General features: G+C 43.0%; 1 protein-coding gene across 9 annotated transcripts in view; it reads left to right on the top strand.

Annotated features, from left to right (window-relative positions):
- The window catches only part of znf521 (zinc finger protein 521), a 97,846-nt gene that overhangs the window by 38,953 nt on the left and 41,603 nt on the right, over nt 1-17,290 (top strand). For 5 of the 9 annotated variants that reach the window (XM_078935406.1, XM_078935405.1, XM_078935403.1 and 2 more), the window contains exons 4-5: nt 3,832-7,340; nt 7,443-7,527. In XM_078935406.1, the coding sequence (XP_078791532.1) occupies nt 4,188-7,340; nt 7,443-7,527 (3,238 nt within the window). In that variant the 5' untranslated portion in view covers nt 3,832-4,187. Of the gene's footprint in view, nt 1-3,831; nt 7,341-7,442; nt 7,528-7,806; nt 7,840-8,447; nt 8,529-17,290 lie in introns of all 9 variants that reach the window. The other 4 variants (XM_078935401.1, XM_078935400.1, XM_078935402.1 and 1 more) reach the window with 3 other exon arrangements.

Genomic DNA, 17,290 nt, shown 5'->3' with positions numbered 1-17,290 from the left:
CTGCTGCTGAGGCCTGGGCATTTCTTGTCAGGGTGAAGAAGGAAAAAAAACAAGTCTTTCTCTTTTCTTTCCTCTTGTGGTCTCCAGAGGAACACTGCACTTTCATCTACTGTTGTTCACACACTTGTTTCGGCCATTGCTCTTGCATGGTATGTGTGCACATGTGTATGTTTGTTCCTGTGTGTGAGTGGGAGTGCACTACGTGGACCGGTGTTCTCTTGTGTATTACACAGTCTGCACAAGTATATGTGTCTTGAGCGAGTGTGCTGAGAGAGTAATAGATCCAGTTTTTGAAATGTAGTTTCAGCTCACTATAAAGCCAGTTGCTTTTCTCTCAGAAAGGTGAGTTTTTAGGGCTTTTGGAGAAGAAAATTACTTGTAGCAGTTAAAGTTCCAAATGCCAAAAGTTACCCCATCTTCATGCCTCTGCGAAGTTCCAGAAATGATCCTATCTCTGACAATGACAATCTATTTTTTAAAAAAGGCATAAAGAAAACTCCTCATTTATTACTTGTCATCAGTATTAAAAAACTAAAAATAGAGTTTTCATTACAAGCGCCTTTTTGACTCAAGGATCTGTAAGCATTAGGGATTCCACGATTATCTGTTTAAAAAGCAAAATGTTTCACCAAATCATACGGAAAGTAAATCGTTGCATCCCTGCAGCATACCAGTATGTTTACATTCAAAGTGGCAAACGTGTTCTGCTAAATTTAAGAAGGATTTATTATTTCTTGTTTTATAACATTACACCATGCTTAGTATGAGTCAACTAAAAGGGTTTTCATTATTGTTACTTGCTTATTATCAATTAAATACTTATTTTCCTGATTTCTTTTTTTAAGTTTTTGTTGTTTTTCAAGACAGAAATCGTAAATTGAACCGAAACAAAACCGTCACCCAAAAAACAAGGTTTGAACTGAATCATGTGGAGAATGAATTGTCGCGTAAAAATGTCCTGAAACAACCTTTCCTCTCACCAATCAGATCATGTCTGTATCTGTGGTCATGAAACAAAGCCAGGTCAGAAAAATCTGGGGGGGGGGGGGTCAAAAAGGCTCTGTTTCCCAAACACAATCACTCTCTTTGCCCATTTTATTTGCAAACTTATAATGTCAGTTAAAGTGTCTATATTTCATTTTTATGCCATTTTCAAATGGTTTGTAATTTGGTTGATTTTTTTTTTTTTACATACAGTCCTCTTAAACTACTGAAAGAAATAAATGTTACTGCATCCGTGCTTCACGCAGTTCCCTTTTGTGAAGAAAAGGAAAGTTGATCATAGGTTTTCATTGACATCATGTTTTGAATAACATAGACATTTTGACGTTGCATTATTATTATTACACCATTTTTGTCATTTCCTTAATTCAACTGACAGCAAACAGTTGTTCCCAAAAACTATGATTGTTTTCCATGTCCCTTTTGTTTGGAAATTTATACATCTCCCACAGATATAACTTAATGGTTGTGTGTTATTAGAGCAATACACCAAACAAATAATAAAAATCATGTAAACAAACGTAACAATGAAATGAGGTTATGCTGACAGCTTGGTAATGTCTCTTGGCAAAGGCTTCCTCATTTAAGACAGTGGAATTTCATTTAGCCCTGTATATAGGCCCATTTATTTGTTTGTTTTATACTGTTGTCTCCAAGCCAATATGTTTGACTGTAAGGCACAGGCTGAGGTCATTCTTCTTGCACTGTCTTCTTCTCTTATACCCTGGGAGGCAGTACGAGCTAGGGCAGATCCGCCCCCTCTGTGGAGGAGGGCATAGCACTGAGTCACTCATCCTCCCTCGAACCAGAAAGAGAGAAAACACTGAGACGTGGAGGAGAGATAAAGCTAGTAAATAAGGCAAGGTTCACTTCTTGAATGAGATGTGTGTGCAGAGCGGGCACCTTGCCAGGGGTGGGAGGTTTTCGGGAGGGCCGCGATGTGGAGGTGGGCTCTCAATGTGCCGCTTTCAGCAGTTTGGAGGGGCAAGGGAATGGCCTCCGACCCCATCTGTTTCCTGAAGATAGGCCCTGATGGGGGTGAGTGCTCAGAGAGGGCATGATATCCTGACAAAGGGCAGATCTTCCAGCAAAAACAACAGACAGGGGGAAGAGAGAAAGACACTTAGATTTGTCAGCTGAAGGAGAGTACAGAGGTTGGTTCCTGGAAAGAGCTTTTGCTTTTCCTCTGTCCCTCTCATAAATCTTTGCAGTTTCCTCTTGTTTTTCCCATTCCAAGTAATGGCCTTTTGACATAGATTTTTTTTTCTTTTAAAAGGGAACAGGATTACGTTGTTGTTTAGCTAAGGATGTGCAAAGCACTTGGAGTTTAGCAATGGGAAGAAATGGCCTGTAACCCTTTGAACCTGTGGAAACAGTTGTTCTAGGTTTTCCATACTTATCATTGCACAGTGAACCAGTGGATTGGAATGCAACAATTTACAGGCATTGTTTAAATCTAGCCTCTTGAGGGACGGGGGTTGTTTCATTGGTTGCCTGAATGAGTCTTGTAAAGATTTTTGTTTTTTACCATCTTCTTGTTGGATTTTTCTGATGATGGAGGACATTTATAAAATAAAATTATGCTCAAATTTGCATTTCAGAGTATTTCTTTATTCAAACTGTTGTGAATCAAGAGCAGATGAAAAAAATACCACTGGAAAAAGATTGTATTTGTTACGTAAAAAGAACAATGGACAGGCCACAAGCTCCCTTCTTGAAAATAGACGTCTTTGTTTTCCTCATTTGAGCTGGCATATGGATCAAAACTGTACGGCTGGATAGCTCCAATATTGCTCGCCATTTTGTTGCACCGGTAATGTTTGGTTGGGGTGTTAGGGGCCATAAGTTAGCAGGAGAATGTGACAATAGAGAGCTCACTTATTGGTGATAGGAAGTGGGGGTGGAGTTGCTCTGCACAAACAGTGCCGCCCACAACTCATTGGCAAATTTGTAATGAACTGCTGCCACTTTGCAGAAACGTTTCCCAATGAATCAACACAAGTTTTTTTTTTTATTTTGTCTTAAAATGGCATAATCATAATCAAAGTAGCACTGGGAACACTTTTAATATAGCTCAAAACATGATTTTTAATAGTTAGCTGATAACCCTTCTCTGTCCCCTTCTTGCATTGTGTCCTCATCCTCAGACAACTTTATTCATCCACATTACAATCACTTACAGCTTATCAAGCAACATTCAGACAGAAATGGTAAATATGCATTCTTTATAACCTATTGACTAATGTTCTGAAAGGCGCATGTATCTTAGAAATAATTATTTTGCAGCAGAGTTTCCAACTATGTATAGCTGTGGTCTAAGCTGTAATTGAATCTTCTCTGTCTTTCTTCATTCTCTTTTTCTTTCCTTTTCTTAATGTATTCATCTCCACAAAGTGTTCAGGACTAAGAGAAATGTTCTAATTTACCTCATGCAGGGCTTACATCCTAAGTACACCCATTGTCTTGTGTTGGCTTTAAATGTCACAGAGACTGTGTTTTGAGTCACAGTGGGCTAAGCCATTACACGGCCACATACAAGGTTAATTGTAGTAAAAGTATTTTCACTTTTTCTTTTCTCAAATTATGCTTTAAACTGCATATTTAAATGCAACTTTTCATATAACACCTAAGGAGAGATATTGTTTCCACTAAAACTGATGGAGAAAAAAAGATCTAAACCACATAGAAATATAAATTCATACACCACAAACTTACAATAACCATCACCTATAACACCACAGTAGTCCACTTTGTATTAAATAAGAAACCAAATGAGATTTTTTTTTCACTGACAAACCTTTTCTTTTGTGTGTGTGTCTGTTTGAATAGGTGTTGCTGATCTGGAAGATGACCCATCGTGTTCCTGGCCTGCATCATCTCCCTCCAGTAAGGATCAAACTTCCCCTGGACACTGTGAAGACTATGACTTTGGCGAGGATGAAGGAGGACCTGGTCTCCCGTACCCATGTCAGTTTTGTGACAAGTCCTTCAGTCGCTTGAGTTTCCTGAAGCGGCACGAACAGAGCCACGGTGACAAACTCCCTTTCAGCTGTACCTTCTGCAGCCGCTTGTTCAAACATAAGCGCAGCCGTGATCGACACGTAAAACTACATACTGGTGACAAGAAGTACCACTGTGGGGAGTGTGACTCTGCCTTCTCTCGCAGTGATCACCTCAAAATCCACATGAAAACTCACGCCTCCAACAAGCCCCACAAGTGCCCCGTGTGTCGCCGCGGCTTCCTTTCCTCCAGCTCTCTCCATGGCCACATGCAAGTGCATGAAAGGGGCAAAGACGGCAGCAGCTCCAGCTTTTCCCGAGGAGAGGATTGGAAACTGAAAGAAACCCGGAAGTGCAGTCGTTGCGAGGAAGGCTTTGATGTTCCAGAGGAGCTTCAGAGACACATCGCAGAGTGCCACCCTGATTGCTCTCCATCCGAGGATGGTGGTCTGGGTGCGACCTTGCAGTGCATCTATTGCCACGAGCCCTTCAGTGATGAGGGCACCCTGTTGACCCACATTGACCAGGCCCACAGCAGAGATAGAAAGGGGCACATCTGTGCTATCTGCTCTGAGCACTTTCTGTCCGTTGAGGACCTCTATGCTCACATGGACATTCACCAGCTCCCTGAATCTAGTAACCATAGTAACAGCCCTTCTTTGCTTACAGTAGGCTACACCTCTGTATCCAGCACCACTCCTGACTCTAACCTCTCTGTCGACAGCTCAACAATGGTGGAGACAGCACCACCTGTTCCCAAGACTAGGGGAAGGAGAAAAAGAGCAGCTCAAAACACATCAGACATTGGAGGGCGGTCCTCCAAACAACCTAAAGTATCTTACAGTTGCATCTATTGCAATAAACAAGTATTCTCCAGCCTGGCTGTTCTGCAGATTCACCTAAGAACCATGCATATGGACAAGCCAGAGCAAGCTCACACGTGCCAGTTTTGTTTGGAGGTTCTCCCCTCTTTACTAAATTTAAATGAACATCTCAAGCAGATTCACAATGCAGAAGACCATGCTGCCCTGTTAGCCAGCCTGCCTGATGCCCTGCTTCAGTGTAACTTCTGCCCTGAAGTGCTAAGTGACCTGAATGCTCTCCAGGAACACATCCGCTGCTCCCATGGCTTCCCCAGCCCTGTTGCTAAAGAAAGCAATGCCTTCTTCTGCCCCCAGTGCTTCATGGGGTTCTTGACAGAGGCTACCTTGGAAGAACATGTTCGTCAGACACATTGTGATGGTGGAAGCCTGCGATTTGACTCTCCTTTGGCTGTAACTCCTAAGGAGCCCATCGTAGAGGTGTACTCCTGTTCATACTGCACTAATTCCCCGATATTCAACAGTGTCCTGAAGCTTAACAAGCACATTAAGGAAAACCACAAGAACATTCCTTTGGCTCTAAACTACATCAACAATGGAAAGAAATCCCTGCGGACTCTCAGTCCTTCTTCACCAATATCTGTGGAACAAACGACTATCCTGAAACAAGGCAGCTCAGCTTCACGCACTACCAGTGAGTTCATTTGCAACCAGTGTGGAGCCAAGTACACCAGTTTAGACCTTTTTCAGACCCATCTGAAAACTCACCTGGATGGTCTGCAGCCTCAGCTCACATGTCCACAGTGTAACAAAGAGTTCCCAAACCAAGAGTCCTTGCTGAAGCACGTGACTATTCACTTCACCATTACCTCCACCTATTATATCTGTGAAAGCTGTGACAAGCAGTTTACTTCAGTGGATGATCTGCAAAAGCACCTGCTCGACATGCACACTTTTGTGTTTTTTCGCTGCACCCTCTGCCAGGAAGTGTTCGATTCCAAGGTTTCTACCCAACTCCACCTGGCTGTGAAGCACAGCAACGAGAAGAAGGTGTATCGTTGCACATCCTGCAACTGGGACTTCAGGCATGAGACTGATCTCCAACTGCATGTCAAACACAGCCATCTAGAGAACCAAGGCCGCGCCCATCGTTGCATATTTTGTGGGGAGTCCTTTGGAACAGAGGTAGAGCTGCAGTGCCACATTACCACCCACAGCAAGAAGTACAACTGCCGTTTCTGCAGCAAAGCCTTCCACGCCATTGTCCTCTTGGAAAAACATTTAAGAGAGAAACATTGTGTGTTTGAAGGAAAGACACAAAACTGCAGTGCTAATGGCTCAACTGTAAACAGTGGAGAAGGCCAACCAAAAGAGGATGCTGAACTGCAAGGTCTTTTAACCAACAGTCATGGATCAGGAGCAGCTGGTGGATCTGTGGTGGAGTCTCAAAACAGCCATGATGGAAGTGAGGAAGAGGTGGACTCTGCAGAGCCAATGTATGGGTGTGACATATGTGGAGCATCTTACACCATGGAGTCACTCCTCACTAACCACCAACTGAGGGATCATAACATCCGCCCTGGTGAAAGTGCAATGATAAAAAGAAAAGCTGAAATGATCAAAGGCAATCACAAGTGCAATGTTTGTTCCCGTACCTTCTTTTCTGAAGCTGGACTGAGGGAACATATGCAGACCCACCTTGGGCCAGTCAAACACTACATGTGTCCCATCTGTGGGGAGCGATTCCCTTCCTTGCTCACTTTGACAGAGCACAAGGTCACTCACAGCAAGAGTCTGGACACAGGCAGCTGCCGCATTTGTAAGATGCCTCTACAGAGTGAAGAGGACTTCCTGGAGCATTGCCAGATGCACCCTGACCTAAGAAACTCCTTAACGGGTTTTCGTTGTGTGGTGTGCATGCAGACAGTCACCTCCACACTCGAGCTCAAGATTCACGGCACTTTTCACATGCAGAAGACCGGCACCATGTCAGTCAACCAGCCTATGGTTCGAAGCAATGCCCTCTCCCAAAACCAGCAGCACCACCTTGCCCAAAAATTTTTCAAGTGTGCCTCATGCCTGAAAGATTTCAGGTCCAAACAAGACCTAGTCAAACTGGACATAAATGGACTGCCTTATGGACTGTGTGCGTCCTGTGTGACAGCCGCCGGCTCCACAAGCTCCAGTCCAACAGTAAATGGAGGACGGCCGCAGCAACACGGGGGAGCCACCACTCCGGCAACAAACACCGTTGCATGGGTGCAAGGAGATAGTCTCAGCCCTGGGGATGGAAAAGGCAAAGCTGTCTCTTCAACATCCTCATCCTCTTCCACGTCTTCATCATTTGCAGCCAAGACACGCTGTTCCAGCTGCAATGTGAAGTTCGAGTCAGAAGCAGAGCTGCAAAACCATGTTCAGACAGTGCATCGGGAACAATCAGCAGATAGCAACAGTGGGCAGCTCAAGACTCCCCAGGTGTCACCCATGCCCAGATCTAGTCCCTCGCAGGCCGAAGAGGTAGGGATTGTTATTATAAATTCAGAAAGTAGCAGTATTTGTTTTCTATTGTATTGTGTTTTCCAATGTGTTATTTGATCCCTCTGTTTCTCCTATTTGTAGAAGAAGACATACCAGTGTATCAAATGCCAGATGGTTTTCTACAGTGAATGGGACATCCAAGTTCATGTGGCCAACCACATGCTGGGTAAGAATTAACCTTTTTTTTTGTTCTGGTTTCTGTGCAACTCCAGAAACACACACAGCGCTTATGTAATTTGCAAACATTTCAGTAAAATTGAGCTTTAATTGTGCGTGTCATGGAAACAGCACAGAAATCCTTTATTACTATTTTTTAAATCCCTTGTTTTTATTCACCCAAACACTTTAGACTGACTTTTCCTTCCCCGTTTTATGGATGAATCACTTTTTAAAGATTTCAGTGATACGGTATATGTAATAACATATTTGACCCTGTCTCACTCAGGCTCACAAGTTTCTGGATCACATCACCAAATAGGTGGAATTATTTTAGTATTTTAACCATTCAATGCATCCCCAGTGTTGTGCTTTCATACACCCACCAGTTTCATTTCTACATGCATGTGAATGGTTTATTACTGTCTGTGTGCATGCTTGCAATACGGCTCCAAAACAATTGTTTAATAAAGTAGTCAAAAAAATACCAAAGTATTATTACTCAAGAGATTTTCGGAAACAGTTAAAAATTCAAATGATCACTGTGCAGAAAATTGCTTCTTCTGTGTTTTGATGGCCTTCTGACTTTCTTATATTGCCTTACTTCCTGTGCTTAAAGATCCATTGGCATGTAGTGAATATTTTCTACATTTAGTGATGTCAAATTTGCTAAAATATAGAGTTTCCTTTAAAGCTATAAATAATTGCATTTTTCTTTCTTGGATTTTTAAGCAGAGGGTGTAAATGTAAGACAAAACTCCTCATTTTTGGTTGCCAAGAATAATTTATAGAGAGAAGACAATAGAAAAACCGGTTTTCCTGCCTGCAGTAAGTAGGCATCTGAATTCCGGTCTCACAGTCCTTTCTTCATTCATTTATTCAGCTCGTTTGGCGGCTCTTTCATTACACTGCATTATCTGTGGTCTTCAGTGGGAGAGAGACTCATTGATCTGGAACCAAACCGCCTCTCTGTTTGGGACACGCTTCTAGGCGCAGGTGAATTTAAACACGGTAGGCAATTCTATCAGGACCGGTAGGCAATTCTATCAGGGATCCACTGTTTGTGCATAAGCAGTCAGAAGCATGTGATTTGTGATTTTGATTCTGCAGCGTATTTGCAAAAGAGGGAGATGAGCTGAGAGTGTGTAGGTGTGTGTTTTGTATTCATCTTTGCGATCTGCTCACCCACTAGTCTACTGGGGGTGCCTAATACAGTACCATGCCAGCATTAGTCCTTTCTCTAGCAAAGGCAGGCACGGAGCACACTGGGAGGGTAGAAAACAAACCCCCCTACTGGTTATTTTATGTCTTTCAGGCGCACAAGCACACAGTTCCTTCATAATAGTGGAATTCAGACAGCTTAAGATAACAGGAGGATAGGTGATTGGGTTATTGTCTGATGTTTTCCTTCTCTGATATGCTGTTGCTTAGTATTCAAGATGGTACTGGTTTTCATTTGACTCCTCAAAAGTCTTTCTTTTGCACCATCTTGTGATCTTAAAAATGTGAAGAAAACAAAACTAATCATGATGTGATGTCAAGTAGCAACAATTATAACAGAAAAGAAAAAAACAAGTTGCATAAAAAAAACACACGTGTGTCATATTAATTTGTGGCTTTGTGTTCTTCTAAAATCTTGGCTCTTTAAATTTCGGTTAAGATCAAATGAAGCCCAGCTTTTGGTAGCTGCAAAGTCAATTTGGGCCAAAAATTCCCCTTCAAGAGAAAAAAAAAACTCATTAAAAAAATCTTTAAATACCTTCTCTACAGAAAAAAGGGGACACTTTCTCCTTTTAATGGCCATCTGCACAGGAGAGGGGAAACAGGGGGTCGGGGTCATCTCCGCTCAGCTGTCAGCATTATTAGCGTAGGTAATGGAGCAGACGCTGGATTCATAGGGGTGTTGTTTTCATCCAAGCCCCACTCCGTGGTGTCAGCTGACTCTGATAACTCTATATATAGTGATGTGCCATGACATAACTATAGTGCTAAGAGTATGGAACAACAAAACCTGAGCCCCAGCTCACCCAGACCAGTCCTTATTAGCTACATTTGTAATACAATAGTCTCTCCTCACCAGGTTCAGCCAGCCTCTACCTTCACCTCCTCCCATCTGGCTGGAGTAGCTGTTTCTGCCTCTTCTGTAAGGCTGCCAGCGGATTTTAATGCATTGATATTCCACTTGGTTGATGACGGTCTTGGTTCAAACATAAAAAGCAGCTTTGGTGCTGAGCTATTCGACATTTGGTGTGATAATGGAGGTAACTGAAAGAAAAGAAGGTGGCCGTGGTTGCAGAGAAGTGTGTTGCAGACCAGCCGCAGCCAAGCCCGTGAACGGCCCCACGTGTCTTAAGATGGAGGCTGCAGCCTGCTAGGGCCCAGATGGATCAGTACACATTTGCTGTACAGCTGGCCGCTCTGTTTGGGGACCTGGTGTGATACTCCTATGGAGAAAAAAATGTTATCGCCACCATCCAAGGAGCAATTTAATAGCAGGCCAGAAGACAGCTGGCCACTCTTTAGTTTAGAGTTTTTTTGGCATGGCACACTTACAGAAATGAGGGTGTCCGATTTTTCTCCAGAGACACACAGATTTATACAGCTTTCAGCTGTTGAGGTCACTATTAGTCCTTTAATTCTTTTTCCTCTGGATTACAAAATTTTCCTTTAATAATTACTTATGCCAATCCATGGAAACTGCTTTTAAAATTAAAATAAAACATGTTTCCTTTTTAAAATGTTTTCTTCTTATATTTTATTTTTCAAGAGGACCTTTGAAGGTCTTTCAGTGTCACAAAAGCCTGTTTGGTTTTACCAGCATGCCATCATGCCACCCCATTGCTTCACTTTGACCCCAGTGTAAACTATGACATTTGGAGCCTCATGGGGGGGCACGCTTGGCCCATTTATCGCTCAGTTTCAAAAGTCCCTGTGTGGAGTTTCAGAACCCTGACATGTTTTGAAGCATGAGCTCCATCTTAAAGCGTTTTGAAGGTGAAAAGGGATTTTGATTTCCTGTTATGTCTGTTTTGAATCTAACTCTCAAAGCAGCAACTGCTGAGGTGACGACGCTCAGAAGGACAACCCGAAACTAAATAACCAGACTACATCGCAGACAAGTGTTTCTGGGGTCACCTCTGCTGATTTTTTGGGTCTGTGACAGCAGCGAGCTTGAAGCCAAATCAGGGAGGAGCCTTCTCTCTCAGAGAGAAGCCGGTGGCCTGGTCGGCCCAGGCAAAGGGGGGCACCGGAGGGGTGGAAAGGTTTGGGGGCGGAGAGGGAAAGGCACATTTGCTGTACAGCTGGCCGCTCTGTGTGAAGCAAGCACTGTGGGCCATTGCAGAGCTGGAGAAAAGAGCGGGTGAGAGGCCTTAAGCTCTTCTCTCCTTTTTCCTCCTGCTCTATCTTCCCCCTTGTCTACCACGTCTTCCTTTTCTTTGTCTTGGTATCTACATTTTTATATTAACTGAGCTTTAACCTGAAAAACAAAAAACATGCTGTGCAGCCTGTTAGTGGAGAAACCAACAGGAGGCACAATGTAACCGTGTTAGGAGTTGTAAGCATTGTTTTGTCTCTCACTAAAAGCCTAAATTATCCTTGACACATATCCTCTTGTCTTGAGCCCCATGAGCAACGTCCTGGTGTATGTTGATTATATGGTCTGTCCAGGTGGAAACACTTTTTTTCTCCAGTAAGTGCTTTTCTTTTTCCTGATGCATAAAAAAGAATGACTTTTTTTCTTCAATTCTTTGTTTCTTGCCCTGTAATCCTCTCCGATGAGGGATCTTTGATGGTGTTCCCACAGTTTGGAGGACTCTCTGATAGAAAACGCACACATGTAATCTGTTAACAAACATGACCAAACGTTCCTCATTTGACTCCTAGGGGGCTGGATCAGAGTCAGAACTCAATAAACAACACGGTGCAGGAACAAGATCAATCTTATGAAATAAATAAAAGAACAGATTTGGACGACTGGAAATAAAAGAATCCATGTGTGCCATGAACAGAGTGTGATATCTGCCTGCTTGTAATAATTGGTGATTAATAACGCCTCTCTGTTCGTTAGCATAGTCACCTCCCGTGCAGCCAAGTGTGTTGCTGCTAATATGCAATTATGCGCACCTTACTGCTCGTTACATTATACCTCTCCCTGACTAATGCGCGGTCCATGAGGAGAATAGAAATCAGAGCAAGCTGCAAAAAACAGCCATCAATGAGTTTCTCACATTCTTTGTGTTACTTGGCAGTCTGGGTGGAAAATCAAAAAAAAAGAAGTTTTATTTTTTTTTTACAAATTCCTGGATGTAACCAGGAGACTGCATTAAAAGTTTTACAGCATCACAGAGGCTGCTTTGCTCTTCCTGGTGTTTTTTTGTTGTAAAGCAGAGGTAATTGACATCACCATGGGGATGGTCTGTTGCTAGGCCAGACAAGCTCAGTCTGATGTGGTCCTTATCTATTGATTTTCCTGACATTTCCCCACACCTCACAGAGTAGGCCAACATGTGTGAAAATATCTGATGCTCTCAGTTCATACAGCCTGCTTGTACAAACTCTGAGCGAGCTCCTGCTGCCCCTTATTGCATTGCAATTGGTTGGCTGGCTGGAGCAAAACTCCCTTCGCTGATCAGTTGAACCATGTCCTTTTGTTGACTTAACCGCAACACCACAGAAATTATGATCTGGAAAACCATTGCTTGAATGTAAAACTTCCAGAGAGTTCTGAGCATTGTAGGTAAAGGGTAACCTGGATAAAGGAAGCCTCCACTGCCATGTTTTATTGATATACAGGAGAGATGTCTCATTTAGTGTTAATGCCAACCCTTGTTCTAAAGTGAAACCCATAAATACTGGATGATCAGAATTAACCTCTTCCATACTCTTCCTCCCTATGGTCTCTGCAATGTCACAAAGGCTGGAGGTGCATGCGCACCCTTGGTCTTCTGGGGTTGCTTAGCAGTCTAGCTGGAGGGTGGGGGGATGGGGTGGGGGTTTATGGGAGAAGTGCAAACAGACAATCCTGCCTTAGTAAAGGTCAGAGCTCCAACCTACACCTCTCAAATCCCCAGTCTGGCTCTCATGGGTCCAAAGTTTCAGGCGTGCCTAGAGATGCTTGTGGTAAGCGAGACTTACAGTGAGAATAAAGTGCTGCCCCGCTGCTGAACTGCACTGCTTTTAGAGGTTGTCAGCACCAATAGTAGTGTGACAAATCTGATTTAACTTTCTGTAGGGGTTTTAACACGATGACAAGCGCGATGCACCACTACTTATGTGACCTGGAAAGACTTTTTTGTTTTATTTGCAAAGCAAAGGTGTTGAGAAGTTTGTTTAAGTATCAAAAACCAACAAAAGAACCTCCGAAAAGTTTTTTTTTGCTCTATTTTATGAAGCACAACTGCGGCTTTCTAAAGTATCATGCTATAGTTGACCATCCTCATCAAACTTTGGCTGTATGAATGGCAGGCGGGGGAGGAGAAGGGAGCGGGAATACGGTTCTGAAAGGCCCCCCAGCGTCAAGGCCTTAATAATCATGTGAGCAGCGCTGGACTTCATTACCCTCCTGTTCGACAGGCCGAGTGCCAGCGTGGATTGCTGGCTGGCTGTGGCAAGGTCAACGGCGGAGGAAAAACCAGTTACTGTGTTACTCTGGAGCGGAATGGAGAGGGGCAGCCATCTGTCAGCTCGGGCCTGCCATACCCGCAGAGCAAATGGACACGGGCGGCCAGAGGAGAGGCCACAGACACCCATAGAGCTAAACCCAGTGAGCCTAACACTGAGGAACGGACAGAAATCCAGCCAAAGGGATGAGCTTTGATACCACTAAAGCACATATATGTGCTCACAAAGAGAGGTGATAATGCTATCCCTACCAAAAAAAAAAAAAAGTTGGCAGCTGGATCTGTTTATGTTTATGCCTTCTTTTAACTGTTGGACCCCAACAGTGTTTGGTCCAGATGGCAAACTGTTTTACAAAATATTCGTTAAAAAAAGTTCCTGTTTTACTCTCCCATAAAAAATGTTTTGGGTCAAAGTTTGCCTTCACAAAAACACTTTGGTCACGGAGTGCAGAATATGTGGTGGCATTCCTGAAGAAGACCGTCCTCCTTTGTTTCCTGTTGTATTCACATTTTTTATGTCAAACTCTTTTGATCTTTCACCTTCGTGCACGTTTGTCAGGATCCAAACCGTTTTTTTTTTTTCATGTGGACCTTTAAAATGCCCTCTGGTTGAAGTGAAGGAACTTTGTGGAATGTTCCCAAACTCCTTTAATGGGTTTCAGGTGTTTTGGGCCACCAGCCAGACAGCCAGCACCCCTACCAGCACCGCGCCCATTGTGTCCTGTGTGATAGGACTCCCTGTTCTGCATTTAAAGCTGTTTATTGCTTTTTTTTTTCTAAATCACATTCAGGATCTTTTGCTCTTTTGAGGTTCAATTTCCCTAAAATTGTTGTTTTTCTTAAAAATAGTTATATATATGCATATTTTCCTTTGAAGCCTTATTAAGTTTTCAGCATTTATAAAAGCAAACCCATACACACATGTGTTTAAAGATCAGTCACAGCGTTCATTTGCATCTCTAGCATCCAACAACCTAGCTCCTCTAAAAGTTCCTGTTTGTTTTCCTTCTGCTCCAAAAGCACCGGCCCCCCCGGCTTCAGCAACAACATACTCCGGAAAAAAAACAGAGAGATGGTCCTGGGCAATTCCCCTCACGTTAATGAAAATCCTACTGTAACCCCGTGTATGAGCGTTCTATTAGTTCTGAGGGTTTTAATGTTGATGTCAGGGCTTATATATTTACTGGAGAGCACAGGGCTGCTGATGTAGAATTGTCAGAAAGAAGCAGATTCAGAAAGGAATTAGAGTACACCCAGGATTTAATTAAAGGGATCTATTTTCATCTTGTTAGAAAGAGATAATGCAAGCGCTGCATGCATCATGAGCGACCATAATAAATGCAGCTTCCTGTAAACAGCTTGATATCCACCATAGGAAAAAGCAGCAAAAACAGTGGATTTGACCGAGAAATTAACGCACAGATTTTGTCTTCGTGTTGACGATTCAAACACATTTTTTTGAACCGATGACTCTTACCTGTGAGGTGAAAAAAGCTAAAGAAGCAGAAGTCAGCTGAATCAAAAGGATGCCACTTCCACATCTTCCTTGTGCCTTGTTCCATTTCCAGTTTGACGGGGCAGTGTGAACGCCAAAGTGACACGGCCTCTTTGTCTCTCCATTTGTCCCACCGCTGTCTAGAGACGCAAACCTTAAGCCACTCACTTTCTGATTAATCTTTTAACATTTATAATTACTAATTAAGTTAGTAAGAGACTTTTAATGTAGTCCTCCTTCAATGGGGAGCAGAGAGGACAACAGATCATTAGCTTCAATAATGAACGCGGATGAGATAGATAATGGCCTATGATAGGTGAATACTGACAGTTACATTAAATGAGGCGAGTATTTGGGAAAAGCTGCATGCAATAGCACTCTGCTGATTCAAAGGCAGAGTGAAATAAGGTTGGAAATATGCTATTAAGAAGAAAAAGCTACTGTACATGCGCGTGTCTTATGCTGGTTTAAAGTTCATTTTTGGTCTGTCAAACCTGGTTTCATTGAGATTGTGCTCTCCCTGATGTGGCCAGCGGATCTCATTATCGTGTTAGCACATTAGCGTCTGCATTATCCCGGTGGCTGTGAGTTGCTGCCCATTAAAACAGTCATTCTGTCTCCCTTTATTTATTGTAATTTATTTATTATTTTACCTGTACAACGATGCTGCCCTGGCACTGTCGACGAGCCTTCCCACTTTGGGGAAGGTGCTTATGCCATAATGATTATTATCATTAAGAAGATATTAATGTGCTTAGTGTTTGTGACCCAGCTGCTCATCGTGATCTGGGCGACCGCGGGGATGGGGTCTGCTGCCAAAATGAAGGCCGCCGCCCACCTGTCCAGAGGTTTCAGGGTTCACAGAAGTCGCAGCTTCCTACCTCCGCGCCCCCTCCTGAACTGACAGAGGGGTGGGCTCGCAAATGGAAGAAAATGAATCTTGCGATGCGGACTCATGTTGAACAGTTCCACTGAATGGCGGAATATTCCTGCCGCACCATTTCTGCACACATGTTAATTATAGTTATGTGACTCTTCCGTGTGGGGAAAAGCATGTTTCCCTGCAGAGATCCAAGCCACATAATTATTCATTGGACTGGAATCTTGCTATTATTTCATGCCATTCCAGCAGCCGAGCACAGAAGTAATACTCTGAGCATTTGCATTGAATTACAATTTTATGAATAAGTTGTTTATTTTGTTTAATTGTGTTAATTGGGTTTCGGGGGGGTGATATGTGAATCAGAATGTAGCTCTAATCTTAAAGCCTCAAACTCACAGAGATAGATGACTTTGTGCTGAAAACTGCCTGGCTTAAATTCTTCCAGTCTCTCACTTTCAAATTGCTGCTTCATTAGGGCTTGGAAAAGAAAGCCATAGTTACATTTAATCAAACGAATTGGTATGGCAGACCAGCATAATCAATCACAATCCTTATCCAATATGTTACATTCTGTAACTACCAAGCTGGCTTGGGGAAAAGTCAATTACGCTGCCGCTCTCTGCTCTTCTGCCAGGCTAGCTGTGGTGCTTTACTGTTTCTGCATCATGTTTGTGTCCCACAAATAGTCTTTTTCTATCCTCTTATCTATTTTTATTTTTGTACCACCAGTTATTGTATGAAACGTGGGCTGGGGGGTTTGTTGTAGAGCACAACGTGCCATATTTGGAATAATCAAATTAAGTATTAATGGTTTTTTTTTTGCTCTCAGACTAACATTTGTGTTACACACTGGGCTGCAGTCAGCGATCTTGTTCATATTTCATATGTTTTGTGTCCGCATGGGCCTGTTCTTACTTCTGTATGAAAGCATTTGCCTTGAAAGTTAAAAGTTTTCTTTCCTGCCTTATACTAAACTGCATTAGTGTACATACAAACACTGCAGGCATGCTCATCTATTTGTCTCCTGCTCATCTTGTGTGTGTGTGTTTTTTCCATTTTGCTTTATTTTTCCACCCCGCACACAATCAGCATGCTCTCTGTAGCGCGGAGTGAAGAACACACTGGCACACGCGCACAAGGTAGCTCGCTTGGTGGGGGCCACGGCTGCGGCTCTTCTGCGCAGTCCCACAATGGCTCTCGGGGCTCGGCTGCCAGTTGTTTGCCAGCGTCTCCGGGTGGAATTCATTCAAATTAAAGCGGTGGAATGAGGCCCGAGTCCCAGAATGCCTCGTCCCTCTCCTTCATCAGCATTCCGCCGATGAGAGTAATTAAAGCAGAAATTAATTCTGCTGTAAGCAGAGGAGCCACAGAATAACTGATATTAGAGGCTGGATGATGAATGCTTGGCATCAAGGGAAATCTCAGGAGAGAAGAGGAAAATTCACAGATCTTTCTTTTCTTTCTTTTTCTCTTGCTTTCTTTTTTTCCTTTGTTTCTTTGTGATTGTATCAATTATGTTGCTCTGTCTTTTGAATTTTTGTTTCTTATTTTTGCAATTCTTTCATCCTGTGTGGCAGCGTTTGTCCTTGCTGCAAAGAGCCGGAGACGTTGGCTGTAAGCATGACAGAAGGCTTTGCCACTAAGCCCTCTTTGCTTAGTAACAGTATTTCACATTCTGTCAGCTCTGCTTCTTTGCTTTTCAGTTAACAGGCATATTAGGGTGTAGTGGTGCAAATGCCAGTAAATTGTTGTTTGTCAACAGAAGCCAAAACGA

The sequence above is a fragment of the Oryzias latipes genome, chromosome 17 (assembly GCF_053564925.1).
Source record: "Oryzias latipes strain Hd-rR chromosome 17, Olatipes_Hd-rR_3.1".
Taxonomy (NCBI): domain Eukaryota; kingdom Metazoa; phylum Chordata; class Actinopteri; order Beloniformes; family Adrianichthyidae; genus Oryzias; species Oryzias latipes.
Note: the sequence above shows the minus strand (reverse complement) of the source record. Positions and strands in the feature narration are given on the sequence as shown.